This window comes from Zingiber officinale, chromosome 4B (assembly GCF_018446385.1).
Source record: "Zingiber officinale cultivar Zhangliang chromosome 4B, Zo_v1.1, whole genome shotgun sequence".
Classification (NCBI taxonomy): Eukaryota; Viridiplantae; Streptophyta; class Magnoliopsida; order Zingiberales; family Zingiberaceae; genus Zingiber; species Zingiber officinale.
Genome location: NC_055993.1, coordinates 101,211,637 through 101,232,915, shown reverse-complemented (window position 1 = coordinate 101,232,915; position 21,279 = coordinate 101,211,637). Strand labels below are relative to the sequence as shown.

At 40.3% G+C, this 21,279-nt stretch overlaps 2 protein-coding genes across 2 annotated transcripts; one reads left to right on the top strand and one right to left on the bottom strand.

Moving 5' to 3' along the window:
* Window positions 1-65: 65 nt before the first annotated feature.
* On the top strand, window positions 66-482 carry LOC121978460 (classical arabinogalactan protein 6-like). Its single transcript, XM_042530803.1, has one exon. The coding sequence runs from the start codon at window positions 66-68 to the stop codon at window positions 480-482; it is 417 nt and encodes a 138-aa protein (XP_042386737.1).
* A 303-nt stretch (window positions 483-785) lies between these two features.
* On the bottom strand, window positions 786-5,940 carry LOC121975745 (pentatricopeptide repeat-containing protein At5g65560-like). Its single transcript, XM_042527576.1, has 5 exons — window positions 2,600-5,940; window positions 1,860-1,935; window positions 1,576-1,687; window positions 1,425-1,464; window positions 786-1,124 (listed from the first exon to the last, which is right to left on the bottom strand). The coding sequence occupies exon 1, from the start codon at window positions 5,819-5,821 to the stop codon at window positions 2,744-2,746; it is 3,078 nt and encodes a 1,025-aa protein (XP_042383510.1). The 5' UTR covers window positions 5,822-5,940; the 3' UTR covers window positions 786-1,124; window positions 1,425-1,464; window positions 1,576-1,687; window positions 1,860-1,935; window positions 2,600-2,743.
* Window positions 5,941-21,279: the final 15,339 nt, after the last annotated feature.

Genomic DNA, 21,279 nt, shown 5'->3' with positions numbered 1-21,279 from the left:
GCCGTCAACGTAGCCCCTCCTCCTCCTCCTCCCTTTATTCTCCGCCCGCCGCGACGCCGGATAATATGTATCGCGCCGTCGCTCTCGTCGTCCTGCTTCTGGCAGCCGTCGGCTCTGGCATGGCCGAGGCTCCCTCGCAGGCGCCGAAGGCCTCGGCCCCGGCTGCAGTTGCGACCCCTTCCAAGGCTCCGGCTGCTGCGAAGACTCTCTCCCCGGCGAATTCACCAGCTGCTTCCGCGCCAGGCGAGTCACCCGCTTCTTCCCCGTCAGCGGTGGCCGATTCGCCTGACATTTCCCCCTCCGCAGACTCGCCGGCGGAGGATGCGGACGCACCAGCTGCTACCCCGGAGGGTGACTCACCGGCGTCCGCACCAGGCCCGGCAGGAGAAGCGAGCGACGAGGAGCACAGCTGGGCGAGCCCTGCTGCCGCAGCGTCCTTCGCCGGAGTTGCGGCCGCATTCGTGGCGGCGGTTGCTTTTTAAAAGCTGTTTCTTTTCATCTTTTTTCGTATAATCATTGAAAAGGGAGGTTGAATTTGCATAATTGTCAAATGAAGGCTCAATATTTGCGACGCTAAACGGTACATACACGACCAGTTAGTAAATTTAAATCAATCCAGAAAATTAAATCTTTTAAAAAAACATATAAAATACTCAATTTTTAAAATTTAAAAAAAAAATCAGAAAAAATAGGGGCATTTTTTCACTTGATCTTGAAATCAATCCTAGAGATGCCTAAATAGTTCATGGGTGTTTGAATGAATAAAATGAAACACAATAGGGGCATATTTTGGTAAATCTAGAAAATAAGGGGCGTGTTTTGATAAATTACATAAATAAAGAAGTGACCTATTACAAGTTATGAGCCTCCCTCTACCCGCATTCAAAAATGACTTGAACTTGTTAGCAACCGAGACTGCGAAGGCAATAATAATATCTTTAACAATGAACATCCATCCTATTTCTTCTTCTTCACCTTCAAACATAGGTTAGGGTTTTCGTTGTCTATCCTTTTCGTCATCGTGTTCCCGCAACAGAATAAGTTCATCGCCGAAGTCAGCAGCTAAGTACTTGCATTGTTGGCATAATTGAATGGAGAAACTCCTCAAGTGGCATCTTTATGTCCTGCCACATCCATTTTACTCATATCAGTACAATGCAATATCAACATCGTTACTATGTTTCTACCGATACCAACATTGAATGATGCAATATCTACTTCAATAGTAGGATTACGATACGACTATATCAGGCATGAGGATACATATAGGCTACTCTAGTTTAGTATTGCAATGCGATACAGAGATGGCAATCGAGTAGAATCAATTTTTCAGAGTTCATTTCACCACCAAGACGAGGACAGAAATTACAAAGCCTTCAAGTTCAAGGTTGTAGAAACTAGAAACTCAATTTATTTGTTCTTACCTTGAAAGTCCAGAATAATCTGTTGGCCACCAGAGTACAACTGTGAATGCCAAAATAATGAATCAATGATCTTAAGTAAATGAGTTGCTGAAAAATGAGAAAGGGAAAATGGAAACTATCACTGAATGGTATCTAAAGCGAGCAAACTAACATTTGGCTGGAATAAACTTTGAGCACCAAGATACTGAAAAGGATGTTCGCATAGCAAAGAGAAAGTCAAGTCCACGTGTACCACGTCGGATATCTGAAAAAGGATACTTCAACTGCAAAAGAAAAAAAAAAATCAAATATCTGTTGATCTTCAAATGCAGAGAAAAGAAAAAGGAAATTTTGAAAGAAAAAAAATGAGAATGACAAAATTATCATGCGAAAGCACAAATTTAAACATTTTTGGAGCAATAACTGGATTGATTTAAAGCATTAAATGCAACAAACCTGAGTCCATGTGGTATGATCTGGTTTTGCTTGTGTTCTGCAGTGGATGAGCACAACCTGTACGCCTTCCAAGCATCTGTTTTCACACGAAAAAAACTTTGTTAAGTTCACATATGACAGGCTGTAGGATCAGCGAAGCACATCATGGAGCTTAAAAGAAGTCATCAGATAGTAGCAAAAGCTGAAAAAACACACTATTCTAATCATTCCAAACTAGCATTTAGTATATAATTTTAATCTCTTAATGAATGGAACACACTCTGATACCACAACTATTGTACCATGCATCTCTAGCACTCACAGGGGGAATCCCTGGACAAACAACTACAGAATGAAAGCTCTTTCTGGGATATAACAGATATTTCTTGTCTCAACGTTACATTCATAGTAAGGTACATGGCACACTATGTTAGCTAGTGATATAATCTTGCATAGAGTTCAATGGAAACATAAGATCCTTGTAGCCAATTCCAGATATGATGATGATGACACAACAAAAAGCATGTTGACCCAGTTAGAAAGTTGCTCATCTACTCATGGAGACCTGGCTTTGCGCATGTATTGATTATCTAAAAGAAAGAAAAAAAATCTAAAAGGAAACTTATTAACAAATGGATTTGAAAACATTCAAGGAAGCAACTATTGAAACATATATTGTTGCGAAATTGACACAATAAGAATTAAAAGACGGAAACCCAACCAAATGAATCATAAATAAATAAAAGAAAAACAATACTGACCCATTCTCATGTAAGGCTACTGCAACCACCAATCAATATGCATTTCATGAATGTTTGCAGGGAAACTCCAATAACAGATCATACTTCATAATCTTCCTCTTCAAGTAAACATTAGTTACAATGTTAGACACACACAAAGAAGGGTCATGACTCTAGTACATTTATTTCCTCATTGACTTCTTTCACAGTGTACTTTGCTATCAAATCACTTGTCTCAGTAGTCGGTAAACAATTTGATTCTTTCATGATGTTAAACATCTCGCTAAATAGTTCCACATAGCCTTTTTCAAGTATACCTTTAATGAGAACCTTCCATACAATTTCATCGCTGTTGTATCCTTTACCTAGTAAATCAGTGAAAAACAATTTTGCCTGCTCAAATTGTTCCTCGTCACAAAGCCCAGAAAGAATAATCTGGTAGGATTCCAGCAGAGGAAGATGGCCACCTTCCACCATTGAGTTTATATAGGTTGATGCCTCTGTGTACATTTTTGATTTGCAGCAACAACTAATTAGTGAAGTGTAGATATCTCCGGTAGGAGATAAACCTTCATTTTTCATATGAGAGAATAGAACACATGCTTCTTCCAACCGGCCAACTTTGCAGAACCCTGAAATAAAAGAACCAAAGGTAATAAGATCAGGAGTGCAACCATATTTATGTAGCTCTTCCAGTAGATCCATAACTCTTGCAACTTCTACTACTGTCCACAATCCTGAAATACTGCTAATAAAGGTAACATTATTCTGTTTCCAATATAAAAAATGTTTGAGGAGAACTGAATATGTCCAATAGTCTGGTTCACATGCAGAATCAATCATTTGCTTTAGAGTACAAAATGCCTGATCCAGGTACCCCATAGTTCCAAACCCATTAATCAATGTATGATATGTTATCACATCAGGAAGAACTCCTTCATTTTTCATTTTTGTTATAATACTTTCTGCCTCTTGTACTCTCCCTTCGCTGCAATAGGCTCGAATGAATGCAGTGTAAGTGAAAGCAGTTGGCTTAGAACCAGAAGTAAACATTCGACCCAACATCATGTTGGCTCTATTGTACTCCCCTCTTTTGAGCATCTCATCTATTAGAATTGTAGAAGTCACAGCCGTAGGTTCTATACCTTTATCCAACATGTTCTCTAGCAATGACAAGGCTTCTTCCAATTTTTTCTCTTTGCAAAATCCATCTATCAGGACACTATAGGTGTAGTAGTCTGGCAAGCAATCATCTGATATCATTTTCTCCAGCAAGGAATGAGCAAGATCAATCATTCCTGATTTGCATAGACCATCAATTAAGGCTGTGTACATGATCTTGTTTGGTCTTATGCATTTAACAGTCAGCAAAGTAATTAGAGAATGAGCTTCTTCTACTCTACCATGTTTGCAGAGGGTATCTATCAAAATAGTATATGTCTGCTGATCAGCAGACAAACCTTTTGCCTCCATTGCATTCAGTAATCTAAAAGCATCATCTATATAGCCTTCCTTGCATTGGCAATTGATTAAGTTGGTGTATGTGATTGTGTTGGGAGGTGGCCCACTCTCAAGCATCTTGGATAGCAAAATCATCGCCTTGTGAACATGTCTCACTTGACAAAATCCATAAATTAGACTATTGTAAGTCCAAACATTAGGTTGACACCCACTTGATTCCATCTTCTCCACCACTTTGAGTGCCTCATCCAACTTCTCTCTTTTACAAAGTCCATCAATCAAAGCTGTGTAAGTGACGACACTCGGAACCAATCCTTTCTCAAGCATCCGACATAGCATTTTTTCAGCATCTTCTAGTCTACTCTCCTTGCACAGGCCGTCTATCACCATTGTAAAGATCCAAGCATCTGGCTTACAACCATTTAGTTCCATGAATTCCATAACTCTCAAACCATCATTGGTCTTCCCACACTTGCAATACTTGTCTATGAGAGCACTATAAGTAAAACCATTAGCAACAGTTCCCTTTGCAACAACCTCAGCCAGAAGTGCCTCAGCATCATCAAGCCTGTTCTCCATACAAAGACAATTAATGATCTGTGAGTAAGTACAAACATCTGGTTTACATCCCTTCGATTCCATTAGCTCCAAAACTGAAAAAGCAGCTTCAAGATTCCCTCTCTTACAGTACCCGTCAAGCAGAGCATTGTATGTCACAGTGCTAGGAACTAAACCTCTATCAAACATCGCATGGAACAATTTTTCAGCAGACTCAAGCTCACCTGCCTTGCAAAGACCGTCTATCATCACTGTGTACGTATGGATGTTGGGTTGGTAAGCATCACTTCCCATGCCTCTGAACAAGCTCAAAGATTCACCAACTCTACAAGATTGACAAAGCCCTTGGATGAGAATGGTATAAGAAAATTCATTCCTAGAGCAACCCATCTGTGGCATCATCAGAAAAATCCAACAAGCTCTGCCTAAATTCTTCTGTCTACAGTGCCCTAACATCAAGGAATTCCAAGTAAATGTATCTGGAACTAAACCTGCTTTCCGTAAACCGCCAAGAAGTTGGTACGCTTCAGCCAGATTCTTTTCCTTGCTGTAATATTTAATCATTGTATTGTAAGTAACGATGTCAGGCAAAATTTGATCTTCTTCTATATTTCGGTAAATGTCTTTCATGTCCTCAACCATCCCAAACCTAGAAAGTGACAACAACAGAGAGTTATAGCATCGGATTGAGGGATTGAATCCAACACCGCCACCTTCTCGTCTAACGGCCTTGAAGGTTTCTAACGCAGAGCACACTTCTTCGGCTGAACCGCAAGATTTGAGCATAAAGATGACAACTTTCTCGATGTTGAAACAAGACTTCGATCGGAGAAGGGAATAAACCAGAGACGCATAAGAGTCTACGGTGTGGCTAAAACCAGGACGCCTCCCAATCCAATTGAAGAAGGCGAAGGCGGACTCAGCATCAATGAAGCGTCCGCGGAGGAGCTCGGCGACAACAGCCGGGGTGACAGAGGGGGCTAAGCTTCGCAAAGTCCCGCTTTCGAACCAGTTCCGACGCGAGAGGATGTCAGAGAGGCAGGATATCAGATGCGAGCTATTATTCGTCTCCAGAGGAGTCTCGGTTACTTCTGCGACTGCAGCAGCGGCGGCGGCGGAGGTGGAACAATAGAGAGAAGAGAAAAGCTCGCTGGGAGAGGGCAGAGGAAGAACGGATGGGACAGTCTTGCCGGCGCAGACGATAGCCGGTGACAACCTTCTCATGGTAGGCTAGGGTTTAAGGGGTTAGGATGAACGCGGGCCAAGCGAGGGCGAGGGATGCGGTGAGAGGTCGGAGAAAAACCCGCGTCTATTTCCTTAGTTCTGGTCTTACAGAGAAGATAGAGATCGAGTCGAACCAGAAGGGTTCCTACATATAAGAATTTTTAAAATTATATTAATCCAAAATTTACCATATGTGAGATTTTGATTTTTTTTTTTTTTATTTTTTGGGGGAAATTGATAGTATGATTTGTTTACATGAAATAATAACTTTTTTGGTTAAGATTCTAATTAAAAAAACAATGGCAAAAATCTACATCCTAAAATTTACATTTTCAAAAACGTCAATAATTTTATTATGAAAATACCCTCTTATTTAAGAACGTTGTAGCAATGAAAGCTAGTTAAAAAAATAATTAATTAGGTTGGATAATATTAGGTTTTCGATGATTAATCCGGTCATCAAGATAAATCGAAAAATACTCACAATGGACAGTCCAGGAATCCAATATCCTTTAATTACATCCCAACAATGAAAGCTAGTTAGCTACTATAATAGGTAGGAGATACTCATTAGGATGAATTTAAAATTAAGTATGAAATAAATATTTTTTTTCCACTTTTGTATCATCAACATCAATTTTCCTAAACAAAAGAATTTACAATAAATTTTATATTTTATATACAAAACTTTCTACATCAACTATTTTATTCATTCTCTAAACTTAGATTTTATGAATAATAATATTCTATATTTAGGGAATGAAAAAAAAATATTAGATAAGGAGAAAAAAATTTAAAGAATTGAAAGAGAGATAAGAAAATAATAAAAAAACTAAGATAATTAAAATTTTAGAATATGTAGTGAAAATGATTATTTAAATTTAATATAGTGACAGGTTTACATCAAATTTTAAAGATATTATAAAAAAAATTAATAAAATACTCTAACAATTGTAGTTACAATCTATACCCTAAAAGTTTAAATCCTCAATTCTAAACACCTAACATTATTATACTAAAATATTCTTAGTATTAACTTGATCAAAATTATTTAAATTTCATCAAAATCATTTTAAATTAATCAAAATCATTTTAAAAATTATAGAATCTACTAAATAACTACTGTAATACTATATCAATATTATAATAATTATTACACGTTAAAACAACTACGTAATCACTTTTATATATTAACTAATTGTAAATATTACAATAGCACTAAAATAAAGAACAATATTATAATAACTACTTGATAACTTTTACATGTTATAGTAGCTACTTATAGTTGTTACAACGAGATAAAAAATATTTTGAAAAAAAAATCTAATGAAATAACCTTTTGATTTTTGGGACTTCCATTTAACATTTTTTTTAAAAAAATGGGATGATCTTTTAATTTTTACTGGAAAAACAAAATCAGAATCATCACACAATAGCTACTTAGTTGTTTGATCGCTCTTAGGGTCTGTTAGGTTCAGAATTATCCTTAATAACTTTGATTATCCATCTAAGGTTATCAACGAAAACCTTATTTGGTTTAAGTAATTGATGATTCCCGAGTAATGTTTCATGTCTGACACGCCAGCAAAAGGGACATGTAATCTGGAATAAAAAAAATCTTGAAAAACTGAGGTTTTTCTTGATTCTGGGATTAATGAAATTTTTTACCCAAAATACCCTCGAATAAGAGAAAAATATGATAAAAAATGAAAAATGTAAAGAAAAAAAAAGAATATAATAAAATTAAATAAAAAACTTTTTTAAAATAAAAAAATGTAAAAAAAAACATAATTTTTTTTAAATAGAAAAAACATTAAATTTTTTTTAAAATAATTAAAAATGGGGAAAAATAAAAAAACATAAAAAATAGAAAAAAAAACATAAAAAATTTGTTAAAAAACGTAAAAAAAAATTAAAAAATAGAAAAAATTAAAAAAAATATATATATAATATTAAAATTTTAAAAATATAAAAAATTTAAAAAGTAAAAAAAATTAAAAAAATAAAAAAAATAAAGAAACGAAAAGAAATAAAAAATAAAAAATAAAAAAAACACATAAAAATAAAGAAAACGTGAAAAAGAAATAATAAGAAAAACGTAGAGTTTAAATAATAATAATAATAATATATTGTTAGTTTTGTAACTAAGGGTAATATAGTAAAATATTATATAGGTTATTTATTAAAACTTTTAAACAAACAAATTTTTGTTGCATTACCTAAGTTGAACCAAACAACATTACTTGATAATCACATAACTTAGATTATACATAATAACTTGAATCAAACACACCCTTATTGTATACATGTGATACAGCGGCGAATAGGGGGTGGCCCTAAAGACAATGAGAGACCAATGGTTAGAGTGATATGACGGTCAAAAGTTAGGAGGAGGTGGAAGCCAAGGTTGAGGAGTACGCAATCAAGTGGATCGTTTTCCTCAAGACTTGGCTCCCCTTTTCTAATAGGCACGACTCCCAGTCATAGAACGCTTTCTGTTCGTGATCTTGTACGCAACAAGGCGCCTTCCAACCATGATTTCTCAACGTTTTCATCCCCAACACCTCAAAACGCCTCCTAGGTATAATCTCAACTTAGTTTATCTTGTTATCTTTAATTCTTATGTGTTTTCCTTGTCAATTTATGTTTATATACTTGTATAAAATTAGGAAAAGACAATATGTTACCCCTTGGCCTAGCAATACTCCATCTACTAATGTCAGATTCCCTACTAAGCAGCTTAGACTGTCTTTTTTTTACAGTATACATATATTGCCCTGAAATCTAGGTACATAAGTATAACTTTTTTTACTCAATATTGCGCCCCTATCACACATATTATTGAGCACTACCAGTTAGATAAACTGGTTTACTACAGTCATGTAGTAAATCACGATTTGTGTGCTTAGTTCTATAACAACTTAACAAAGATAGATGACCTGACCCACTCCACCAGAGTTGTTGGAAAGGATTTTAACTTTTCCCCCTACTTTATTATATGATAGTTTAGGACATAGGAGATCTGCATGCACATTTTTGTGCTACCCTGGAAAGGATCTGCCATTTGGAGAGCCCTACTCCCATATTACATTAGATACTATCTACATGTATTTTTTTTTTGGAGGAGAGACTACCTACAGTAACTGACTTTATGTCACTCTCCCTTAGGGTCCAGGACTATATCATATATCGAGTCCTGACCATATGCATTTTGTCGATCACATCTCGCGGTGTTACGATGATGCGACCCTCCCACTCTATCTTTTTGTATGCTCTTTGTCAGCGTCTAGACATTGATATTGTTGGGATCTAGCGCGCCAAAGACGCGGAAACACAGCGGAAAAATACTAGATCCTTTTATCTAGCAGATCCATGCTAAGGAAAAAACATTCTCTGAAAACTATACCAAGCTACATGATAGGATTATACCTTTGTTGCGTGCCCTTCACAATCCCGACAGCAGCCTTTCTTTAGATGCAGATCTCAGCGCGTTCAAGCGTCTGTGCCTCTACGGTATCCACATGAACAAGCCTTGTCTTTGCTTGTCTCACAAACAAAGCAAGATGGAGAAGAAATCACAAGGTTGTGCTAGCAACCACAATGATGATTTCGGCCAAGAAAGGGAAGGAGGAAGAAGAAGAATGTCAAGGGTCTCAACACTTGTTCATCTACTCAAAATTATTATCCAAATGATATTTATAACCATCCCATGGTATACCAAGAGTCTCCACCCTTTCATCTTCTAATCTAATGGCTCAAAATCAATCATTCAATCCAATGGTTCAATTTTTACCATTCAACTTCTTTGGTGAACTCAAGTTCACCCAATGAGTCCAACCCATTGATTCTCAAGCAACTCGACTCAATCCAATAATTGGATCCCTTTAAGTTTAACTCAATGAGTCAAATTCGAATTACACTTAATCCATTGATTCATCACATGAACCCAATCTCCATATCAACTTGTTCTTTGTGTGTGACCTTATAGGCTCTCATAACGTTGGCAATGTACCCAAATTAACATTTGCGATACATAAACAATGAGTGGCATCTAGCAAGACATCATTGCTACCCAAGTGACAAGAAGGTCAAGATCCGACCTAACCTGTCCGTGGCTATCATCATGTTTGACTTGGTCCCTCTATCCTTGATATCTAGATTGATCAATGAGGCATAGATCGTGCCATCCTCTTATCAATCTTTGTGTTTCTTGATCTCCAAGTAGGCACACTCAAACAAATGAGCTCAATATCTCATATTGACTCATTTACGCATGGTCATGCTTTCTTGTGTCCTACTAATCAAGGGGCCCACAGATATCGCTTTCATCATATGGAAGAGATAGATCTCATCTACATCACTCACATCCCTCCGCATAATTCATTACATACCCAGTGATCGACTTTATAGTTCACCCTGTTACGGGCGACGTTTGACGATACCAAAGTATACAACTCCTTATGTAGGGAACCGTAGTGACTTCAGGTCTAAGGATTATTCATACCAATAGTCACATGAAAATGTTTATGACACTCATACGACGATCCATAAAACATTCTCATGGTGGATCATTCAGTATATATTCTCTAATATATACCCATGTGTCAACCTGATATCTCATATCCATGACTTGTGAGATCAAGTCATCCGTTGATCTACATGCTAGTCTCAACACATTAATATTGTCATTGTATATTAATGCTCGACTAGGAATAGTTAAGAGTAGTGTTCTCTACAATATCTCACTATCAATTCAACCAATTGATATACTATAGATAAGAACCTACTACCCAAGGACATTATTATACTTATTCAATTGGCACTGAACTGAAATAAATATAATAACCAAAACCTTTGCCTTTTATTAATAGTGATATATGATACAAAATGAGCCTTTTACAATCATCTCATAATTGGTACTAGGGCTAATACTAACAGATATTGCATTACATGTGTTTCATAATGTCATACATATATCCAATCTCGTCATTAGGCGTCAGGTTCATATGCCCTATTGTCACATTTTTATTGGAGATCGGTGGCCGGCTTGAAGGGGAGTTGGATAGACGACACCCCCAAATCGATTGCTTCTTACACTATGTTAGCTTGCGCAGGAGAATAATACAAATATAACAAACAAGCTAAAGACTAAAGGAAAGAACAAGAAAGTAAACCGCTAACGCGTTCGTTTATGTGGTTCGGAGATAACTTGCTCCTACTCCACGGCGTGCCCGTAAGGTGGACGATCCCTCAATCCGTCGGTGGATTAGTCCCCGGCAAACTCCAGCTAGCTCAACCTCCTTGTAAGTGGAGAAACCTCACCACAACTCCAACCAAGACCTCTTGGCACACAAATATCTCTTGAGCACAAAAGACTACTAATTAGACTTTAACCAAGTCCAATTTCGTTAGGGATAACCAAGCTTCCAAGGCTTGGTTATATAGGGCGCGGGTTGAAAACCCCGCCTACCAGTCGACTGCCAAAATATGCAGTCGACTGCCAAAATATGCAGTCGACTGTCATCTGTGGAAATTCGACCGTTACATCCCAACGGCTCGATACCAGTCGACTGCTAAAACTAGCAGTCGACTGCTCCACACTGGTTGAGCGAACAGAAGCATTATGTTCACTCTCAGTCGACTGCCCAGTCAACTGGTACCGAGTACATTCTCTCACAGCACTCGGACCCTCACCCTTACGACTCATTTGGCACTTCCTTCGCAGCCTTGACCTTTTGCCTTTAAGCCTACTTCCTCTTTGACTCTCGTCCCTCAGATGCATACAAGCCCGCGGCTCGTCCCCAATGTCATCCTTCGCGTATGCCTCGAAGTCGCTTCCCTCGACCCTTGTCCTTGCTGCCTTGTCCGCTGTCCCTCAGATGCATACAAGCCCGCGGCTCGTCCCCAATGCCATCCTTCACCGGACCCGAAGCCATCAACCTGAGTCTCATGTGTATCCTGCAGTCCTGCACAACTCAAGTACACATATCAAATACAAGGATGAACCTAACTTAAACCCTTTGCCCAAACACCAAAACACATGGTCCCATGGACCATTGGGATTGCTCCAACAATCTCCCCCTTTTTGATGTTTGACAATACGTTTAAGTTAGGGAAAACATAATAGCAAATAAACATGCTAAAGCAAATGGACTTACGTTGCCAAGGCTACACACTTGGACTTACACCGCCGAATGGACTTACGATGCCAAGACTACACACTTGGACTTACACTGCCGAATGGACTTACGATGCCAAGGCTACACACTTGGACTTACACTGCCGAATCAAAAACAATGCAACATGCATTTGAATCTATCACAAGGCTCCCCCTACATCTAAGCTCCCCATTGAGCTAGGAATTTTACCACAGGGCTATTTAAGAACCTGCAAGGCTCCCCCTACTAATGCACTAAGGTTTTCCCAACTAAACCTTACTTCTCCCCCTTTGCCTAACATCCAAAAGATTCTTCAACAATATCCCAATTGTTGAAAACTTGTCATCCAAATTGCTCCTAAACTCGTGTATTCATCCCCCATGAATCTCATACACATATATGAGCTGACTCGGTCACAAACCAAGGCTAAAAACAGAATCAGCCTGGTATCAATCGACTACCCCAATCAAATGGCCTCATCGAAACAACACACAGAACCATTCTGTGCTCAATTTTCACTGTTACCAGTTGACTGGTAACTGTACCAGTCGATTGGCACACTGTTTTGACCCTTTTCAACATTTTTGACCCAATTTCAAAAATGCACCATTAAATCCACAGACCTCCAAAAATCTCCAAATTTTATGGAGAGGTCTGTTTTACCCATGTCTACTTGGAAAAAATACATTAAAAAAATGTATTTATTATCAATCCTAAGATTGACACAAAATTCAAAACTAGCTAAATGGTTTAATTAAACCTTGACCTAAAGTCTTAGTTTTGTCTTCCTCTTCATGTATTTACCCATACTAACCCACAATGCATCCCTAGCATTGGCTTATATAACATCTATACATCCAAAATCAATTATCATGATATATAACCCCAATGTCATATTTTCAAGCATGAAACACAACTCAATTGTGCCAAAACCCTAGGTTTGAGACTCAAATCCGTCTCCAAACCACTTGGCACATTTCATGACCCAATCTAGACTCCCAAGTAGTATCCACTTGAGATCCATTTTCTATGGGTCCCAACTTGACTCTTAGAGCTCCCCCTAAGGCTACGTTTGATTGGGTGTAATGTAATTAAGCTTCTAATGTAATCAAATTTGTAATGTAATGTAATGTAATCTTGATTACATTACTACGTTTGGTAATATAATGTATATAATCTTTGATTACAAGGGTGATTATAAGAAATGTAATTCATATTATTATAAAATGACAACAATATCCTGCGACTTCTACCGACGGGTCGCCACACCTCTGTCGGAGCTTGCGTCCAGTGACCGATGACGGTCGACCGGCGACGACCGACGATCGACGGCCGGTGACCGGCGATGACGACGGCGGTTGGGGACGGCCAACGATCGGTGGTGGCAGCGATGGCGACCGACAACCAGTGGCGACGATGATCGGCGACCGGCGGCAGCGGCAGTGGCCGGCGACCGACGGCGGCGGCGACCAACGACTGGTGGCGGCCGACGACCGACGGCGACGGCGGCCGACGACCGACGATCGGTGACCGGCGGCGGCCGACAACCGGTGACCGGCGGCGGCCGACGACCGGTGATCGGCGGCGGCCGGCGATAGGTGACCGGCGGTGGCCGGCGACCGATGACCGGCGGCGGCCGGCGACCGGTGACCAGCGGCGGCGGCGACCGACGACCGGTGACCGGCGGCAACCGATGGGTGGGCGGCGGCCGACGGGTGGTCGACTAACTAGGGGTATATTCGGCATTCAAATTTTGGTTAAACAGTGACCTCGTAATGTAATCGGATTACATAGTATTTGCTTTGTAATCCAGATTACAAAACTTCACTACCTTTTGTAATCGAGATTACATTACATTAAAGGTTTAAAGTTAAAACAAACAAAATAATCAACCTTGTAATATAATCCTGATTACATTACAAGGCAGATTACATCCTACCAAACGTAGCCTAAAGCTCTTAACCTTAGCCACCTCCCTCGGTGACTCATCCATAATGGCTAGGCCACATCGGTGCACCTCCGGTGACACTTGGCCTGCAAACCTAACTTTCTTAACCTTGGGCACGTTGTCCTTGGTTAATTTTTCCTTACCTTTAAATGACTTTCCCTTGTCATTTATTGGCTTCTCCTTGCTATAGTCATATGCAACCCTAGCATAAGACTTTCCCTTAGCTTTGGAGGACTCTCCCTCGCCATGATCATTTGCCACCCTAGCATATGATTTCTCATTAGCCTTGGAGGGACTAGATCGGTATCCCAAGCAAGCCCGATCTATCATGGTTGGGTCTTTGTCTATCCAACACCATATTTAATTCCTTAGATCCAACATTGAATCTCTTAAAGAATTGTTCTAACTTATCAAGTTTTCCCCTTAAGGCTTGATTCTCCTTCTCTAGGTTCCTAACCCTAGAGTTAATTTGTCCAAATTGGACATTCCTAGACCTATCCTTTCTAGGCATATGTCTCCCCTTTTCGAGATTAATGTCTTGGGTCTCCTTAGGTCTACCATTTCTAGATTTTTCATGAATGAGTCTCCTAGGGTTTTGATCTACAATTACCCTACTCCTATCATAATATTTGAAACCAAAATTTTGCATGGGCATATAATGATTAACATTATTTTTCCTAACATGTATGGAGGAATTTAAATTTAACTTCAAATTTAAATTAGGGTTTACCTTACACTTTACCTTTGGAGCTCCCCCTTGATATGAGCTTCTATTCTTCCTCCACTTCTTTTCCCACATCCTTAAATGCCCCAACTTTTTGAGCTCTCTCTTCCTTGGGCATTTGGTGTGGTAGTGTCCTATTTCACCACAAGTGAAGTATCTAATATACTTCTTCTCATTCTTCTTCTTGGCACCATCATTCCTACAACCCAAATTAGTATCTAAAATAATTTGAGTGGGTTTAGGAGTTACCTTCTTACCCATTGGACATCTACTTTTGTAGTGTCCCCTTTCATTGCATCCGAAGCACACAATGTGATTTTTTTGACTTTGCTTCGGTGGAGGTGCTCACTAGGTTGACTTCTTCCAAGATTTCTTCTTCACTTGTCTTGGATTCTTCTTCAACCTTTGAGGATATAGATACTATATCTTCCTCATCCACACTTGTGGATGACCTTTCTTCATCCTTTTCCTCAAATGTGACCAAATTCACTTCCTCTTCTTCTTTTGATATTGAATTGGTCTCCACATCCGATTGGTTCTTCTCTACTTGAGCTTCTTCATCCGTTTCTTCGGATTTTTCCTCCTCTTGTGTAGACAAAGGTTCTTCCCATGGAACCTTCTTTATCTTCCTCCACAAATCGTGGGCGTTCTCATAGTCACCTACACGACTCATCAAGTTATTAGGCAAAATATCAATTAAAATCGATATTACCTTTGAATTTGTCTTTGACCGTGAGGTTTGCTCTTCCGTCCAATATCGCGGTCGGAGTTTCTTCCCTTTCTTATCCTTCGGAACTTCGAACGGTTTGTTGGGATCTTAGATGGCTAGAGGGGGGGTGAATAGCCTCTTTGAAAACTTAAACAAAATCTTTCTTAAAGAAAAACTTGTTAGCACAGCGGAAGTTGAAAACTAAAACGAAAACGAATGAAGAAAAGCACACACAGAAGACACAAGGATATACGAGGTTCGGGGATAACTTGCCCCTACTCCTCGGCGTGTCCGTAAGGAGGATGACTCCTTGATCTTTCGGTAGATCACACCCCGGACAAAATCCGGCTAAAGATGTCTCCTTCTCGGTGGAGCAACCTCTCAACAGAGTCTCAGTTGATTATAGAATTAAGCACAAGACTTACAGTGGTTGAGAAGAATAATCAGATGAGCTTACAGCCACGCGGAGAAGAAAACGGAGCAGAGAGCGCACAACAACCTTCTTAGCAAGGAGCTCACAGCTTCACCAACTTGCTTTCTCAAAGGATTGATCGCAAGGAAACAGAGAATCGGTTACCTTTCTGAACCTCTCTTCTTCCTTCTTATGTCTCTCTGCTTCACTGGCTCTAATCACCGCTGCCTGCAGAATCGCTGCTGCCAACAAGGCGTAGCCAATCACCTCTCCTCCTCATCTGGTTCTCTGAACCCATGCCAATGGAAATCTCTGGCATCTCTGGATACGAACCAATGAGTAGAGGTCAAACTGAGCGCAGCCCAATCGCAATCAGAAACCCAGTGAACGTTGATGCCTCAAATGCATCTGTTGCAGCAAATCACAGTGTAAAGAGCACTTGTCTTCTTCTCTTAATGAAGCTTAATTTGAATTCAACCATGAGAGTGTGACCTGCAACCTGCAAGCTAAAAAGACTCACAGCAGATGGTTAAAAACAGATGGGTGAAAACAAATACGGCAATCAGAAAAAGTGCATGCAAAACAAACAATACCGTGGGTCGGTCTGCAGACCGATCCATGCTTTCTGAATCATCGCTGATCGGTCTCCAGACCGATCAGATGTCGCTGCGCACAGCTTCTGATCGGTCTGCGGACCGATCAGGCACTAATCTGATCGGTCCCGAGACCGATCAGATGTCGCTCTTCCCAGCGCTTACGGCTTCGATCGGTCTCGGGCCGATCGGTAAACTCCGATGAGGCTCGATCGATTTTGATCGGTGCAGATCGATGAATCGCTCGGTAGCCATCGATCGATTCTGATCGGCGGACCGATCGGTGTCCAGATTTCCGGATCGGTGCCGACCGATCCGACTTCTTGACTCACCGGGTGAGCCCTCTCTGACCTAGTCCGGAGAAACGAGCTCCCTAGCCCTCTCCGACTTCATCTGGTCCTAGAGAACGAGCTACCGAGCCCTCTCTGACTTCGCATGCCAAGCTTCCTTCTTGGACTTTTCAACACCAGATGTCCGATCACCCTTGATCCATCTGGATTTTCCCTGCCCGCTTCACTCACCGGGACTTCCAACTGCCTGGCTTCACTCACAGGACTTTCCAACTGCCTAACATCCCAGTTAGGACTTTCTCAATCAGGTCAACCAAGTCAACCTAGATTAGTAATCAATCTGAGTTAAATATCTGATACAAACTTAAATCAGTGTCAACAGCAAAACAACATCCAGGTCAGACTGTATCAACAATCTCCCCCTTTTTGTTGTTTGATAACACGATTTAAGTTTAGATCAGAAATGCTCATATACCCATAATTTTAGGGAAATCAGGATCCTCCCCCTAAGACGGATATACCTTAGTTATCTTCTCCCCCTTTTTCATATTGACTCGATGAAGTCAATTCATCGCTTAACTTAACTTAGTCAAATAGGTGCGAATTAGATAAGAGGATTCAAAACGACTCAAAGTCATCCTCTCCCCTAAAATCAACCTTTCATTCATTTCTAAACTTAGTTATCTTCTCCCCCTTTGTCAAACACTGAAAAAGGAGCGAACAAGGTAAGATAACTTTAAAGAGCTCCCCCTTAATCCATACTGTCTTCTGCTTAATCCCCCTAGAATTCCTTCTAAGTGTATTTTAGGACAGTAACTGAATAAAGAAATAAAAGACATATGAAGAGTATAGTAACAACCAAGAAAAGAACAGCAAATATATAAGGAAGAATGAGTAGCATAACAGTAAGTAGCATACAACCAGGTCAGGCATAAGTATCTAGCAACCAGCATCAAAAACATAGACAGTCAAAATGACACACAGAATGTATCAATCAATATCCTCAACAGGAGGAACCTCATCATCATCTGCGGGAGGCACGTAACCCTGAGGCGGCATGCTGGAGCTCGAAGGTGGATGACCCGAGAAATGCTGCGGGGGTAGGTAGTTGGCCATCCAGCCCAGAAGCAGCTGCTGCGTCACCAACTGCTGACTGCGTAGATCGTCGTAGCGCTGGTCAATCCGTATGCGTAGTCCATCGAACTCAGCAGCCATCATCTCCTCGTGGCGATCAAAGCGACTCTCCAGCTCGGCGATCTGCCAGCGCAGATCAGGATCGGCCTCTCCATCGTCAGCAGCAGGAGGAGCAGCAACAGGAGCAACCTGTCGTCGAGGTAACTCACCTAGTGCCCTCCCATCCTTCCACCTAACTGCCCCATCCTGTCCTAAGATTCCAGACTTGGAAAATGCATGTTTCCCAAGTCGACAATCCTGCCTAACCATCTTGACCATCCTCCCCTTAGAGACGTCAACACCCAGGGTCTCAAGCCAATCAGTAATTATATGCCCATAAGGCATATAGATGGTGTAACCGCTTGGCTCGCTATGGGATATGATAGAAGTATAGACACTCGACATGACATCAAAGTCAAGACGCCTATGCAACCCGTAAAGCATCAGACAATGATACGGTCGAATCTCTGCCAATGGTTTAGAAGTAATAGGTAGAAGACAGTTTGTGACAATTTTGAAAAGAATGTAATCAGGAGCAGAAATGCCAAGGGCTGCAAATGTAGGAAAGTCGACATCTAACTCATCTAATCCATCCGGTCTCGGATGTCCAAAGAAGTACTCATAAATCGAGTCAGATGAGACATCAAGAGGATGAGGCACGGGTTCAGGCAAAGAAGGATAGAATGAGAACACCGTCCCCGAACACAAACGACAGCCTAAATAAGCAAAGAAGGCAATTAAGCTGAAATCAACGGTTTGCTTAGCCACTCTTGATCTATAACTACCATCAATAGTCTGGTGAAGGTTGTTATAGAATTCAGAAACTAGGTCAAGGTTGATATCCCTCTCTAAATATACCAAGGAATCAAGTTTATAGTAGGCTATGGTCTCTGAAATCGCTGGACAAAACTCATTCATGTATTTTTTATCGACTGATCTACATGGGAGCAACTTGAAGGTCCTTTCCTTAAAGGATTGTTCAAACTGTTGGTTGGGGAATCTCCCCGAACTGGATGGTTGAGGTCGGGAAGGAGCAGCAGGAGCTTTGGATTTGGATTTATTGGTTGGTTCCTTAGAGGTTCCCTCACCACCAGTGGGTTTCTTCCTAACAATTAGGACAATGGGAACAAGGAAAGAGCACCGGTCATGGGCAAACCACCGAGCACAAACCACAGTGACAGTAAGAACATGATAACATGACCTGCCAAAGACAATAAACAGTAGAGATCGAGAGATTACCTCGGTGCCATTGTGACCTTCGGCTTTTAGAAGACGATGGGTCGAGAAGACGGGAGGAAGAGAGGGGCGTCGGCTAGGTTATGAGTCGATCGGCTAGGGTTTTGAGAAGGAAGAAGATCGGGAAGAGAGGAGGTCGGGAGGATTTAATGAGGAGATAGTGCACAGTGTGATCTGATCGGACGGCTGTTCGATCAGGAGAAATCCTGATCGATCAGATCCACCCGAGTGAATCGGCGACACCTGATCGGTCAGTGGACCGATCAGGGATCACCCTGATCGGTGCCCGGACCGATCAGGGGGCTTTCTTCGTGCGCTGATCGGTCACTGGACCGATCAGATACCAAACAGAGAGTTTGGCTTCGTTCTGGATCGGTCGACAGATCGATCCAGACTTTCCTGATCGGTCTGTGGACCGATCAGTGTCTGATAACCCGATTTCAGTAATTTCAGTAACTGAAATACTGAGCCATGAAGTCTGAAGAATCTGGAACTCAAGAATTCAGAACTTCCCTAAGACATACCCTAGAACTTAGGAATCACCAAACACTAATATATTCGAAATATGATTTCTTATGGCCTGAACTTGTTCATAATCCTAAGGTTTCAGACTCTTATCAAACAAAACCTCACACTAACTCCAACCATATGGAGTTCTGTCTTCTTGGTCCTTAGAAGTTCAAAACATATTTTTGCTAAACTCATCTCTATGATCAGGTTCAAATTTGTCAAAATATAAACAACTTGTCCTAATTTTTCAATCAAGGCATGAAAGCTGAAATATTTGATCCTTGTTATGTTTAGTTTCAAGATTGTCAAAATATATCCAAGTTGCTATTATTTCCTTTAACAACCTATCGTTTTATCAATCAAAGTCATGAAATGAACCAATCAACAATATTAATCAACACATCAACCATCAACCATAATTAGATAATTTCTAGGCAAAAGTCCAACCAAGATTCCTTGGTTGGAATATATGAGTAAGATCTAGGAGCCAAATACACATGAATTATGTAATGGCCTTCCCCATACTCAATTTATGTCTCTTCAACCTAATTATTCAAGGGATGCATGATACATTTTGAATAATTTGGTTGATCCTAGCATCTCACCCCATATTTAGCAAACAAAAATAATTTGTTAAACCTTATAGTTTGTGTGAGATGTCCCCAAGTTGCCCAAATTAATTTCTCAATTTCTCTTGTCATTTTAACGGTCCTTATTGATCATGATGTGGTCAAAATGACTTATTGAGCTAAACACATTCCCAATTCCCTCCTTAAATGACTAAATTCATTTTCTGGAAGGGGTTTTGTGAAAATGTCGGCTAAGTTTGACTTTGACTCAACATATGTGAGTGCAATGTCTCCCCTAGCTACGTGATCTCTAATGAAGTGATGACGCACATCAATGTGTTTGGTCCTTGAATGATGGACTGGATTTTTCGTTAGGTTTATTGTGCTAATGTTGTCACACAACACTTGCACTCCCTTATACGAAAGTCCATAATCTTCTAGAGTGTGAATCATTCACAACAATTGTGATACACTCTCTCCCATGGCAATGTATTCAGCCTCGGTCGTGGAGAGAGCAACACAATGTTGCTTCCGACTTGACCAACTAACTAATGATGAACCTAAGAATTGGCAACCCCCACTAGTGCTTTTCCGATCCAATTTGCACCCAGCATAATCGGAATCGGTATAACCTATCAAGTCAAAAGACTCTGTACGAGGGTACCATAGACCTACTCGAATTGTGCTCTTAAGGTATCTCAATATTCTCTTAACTGTAATTAAATGAGATTCCTTGGCACAGACCTGATATCTAGCGCACATGCCCACAGCAAAAAGTATGTCTGGTCGACTAGCTGTGAGATATAGAAGACTACCAATCATGCTTCTATATTGCGTTAGATCAATTGGTTTTCCACTCTCATCATTGTCAAGACGAGTGTTTGTCGCCATTGGAGTGGACACTTCCTTAGAGTCACTCATATTGAATTTTCTAAGCATCTCTTGAGTGTATTTTGTCTGATGGACATAAATTCCATCTCGAGTTTGTTTGATTTCAAGTCCGAGGAAGAATGTCAACTCTCCTACTAGACTCATCTCAAACTCACTTTCCATGTGAGAAATGAATTCATTCAAATAGCCCTTGTTATTTGAGCCACAAATTATGTCATCGACATACACTTGGGCTACAAAAATGT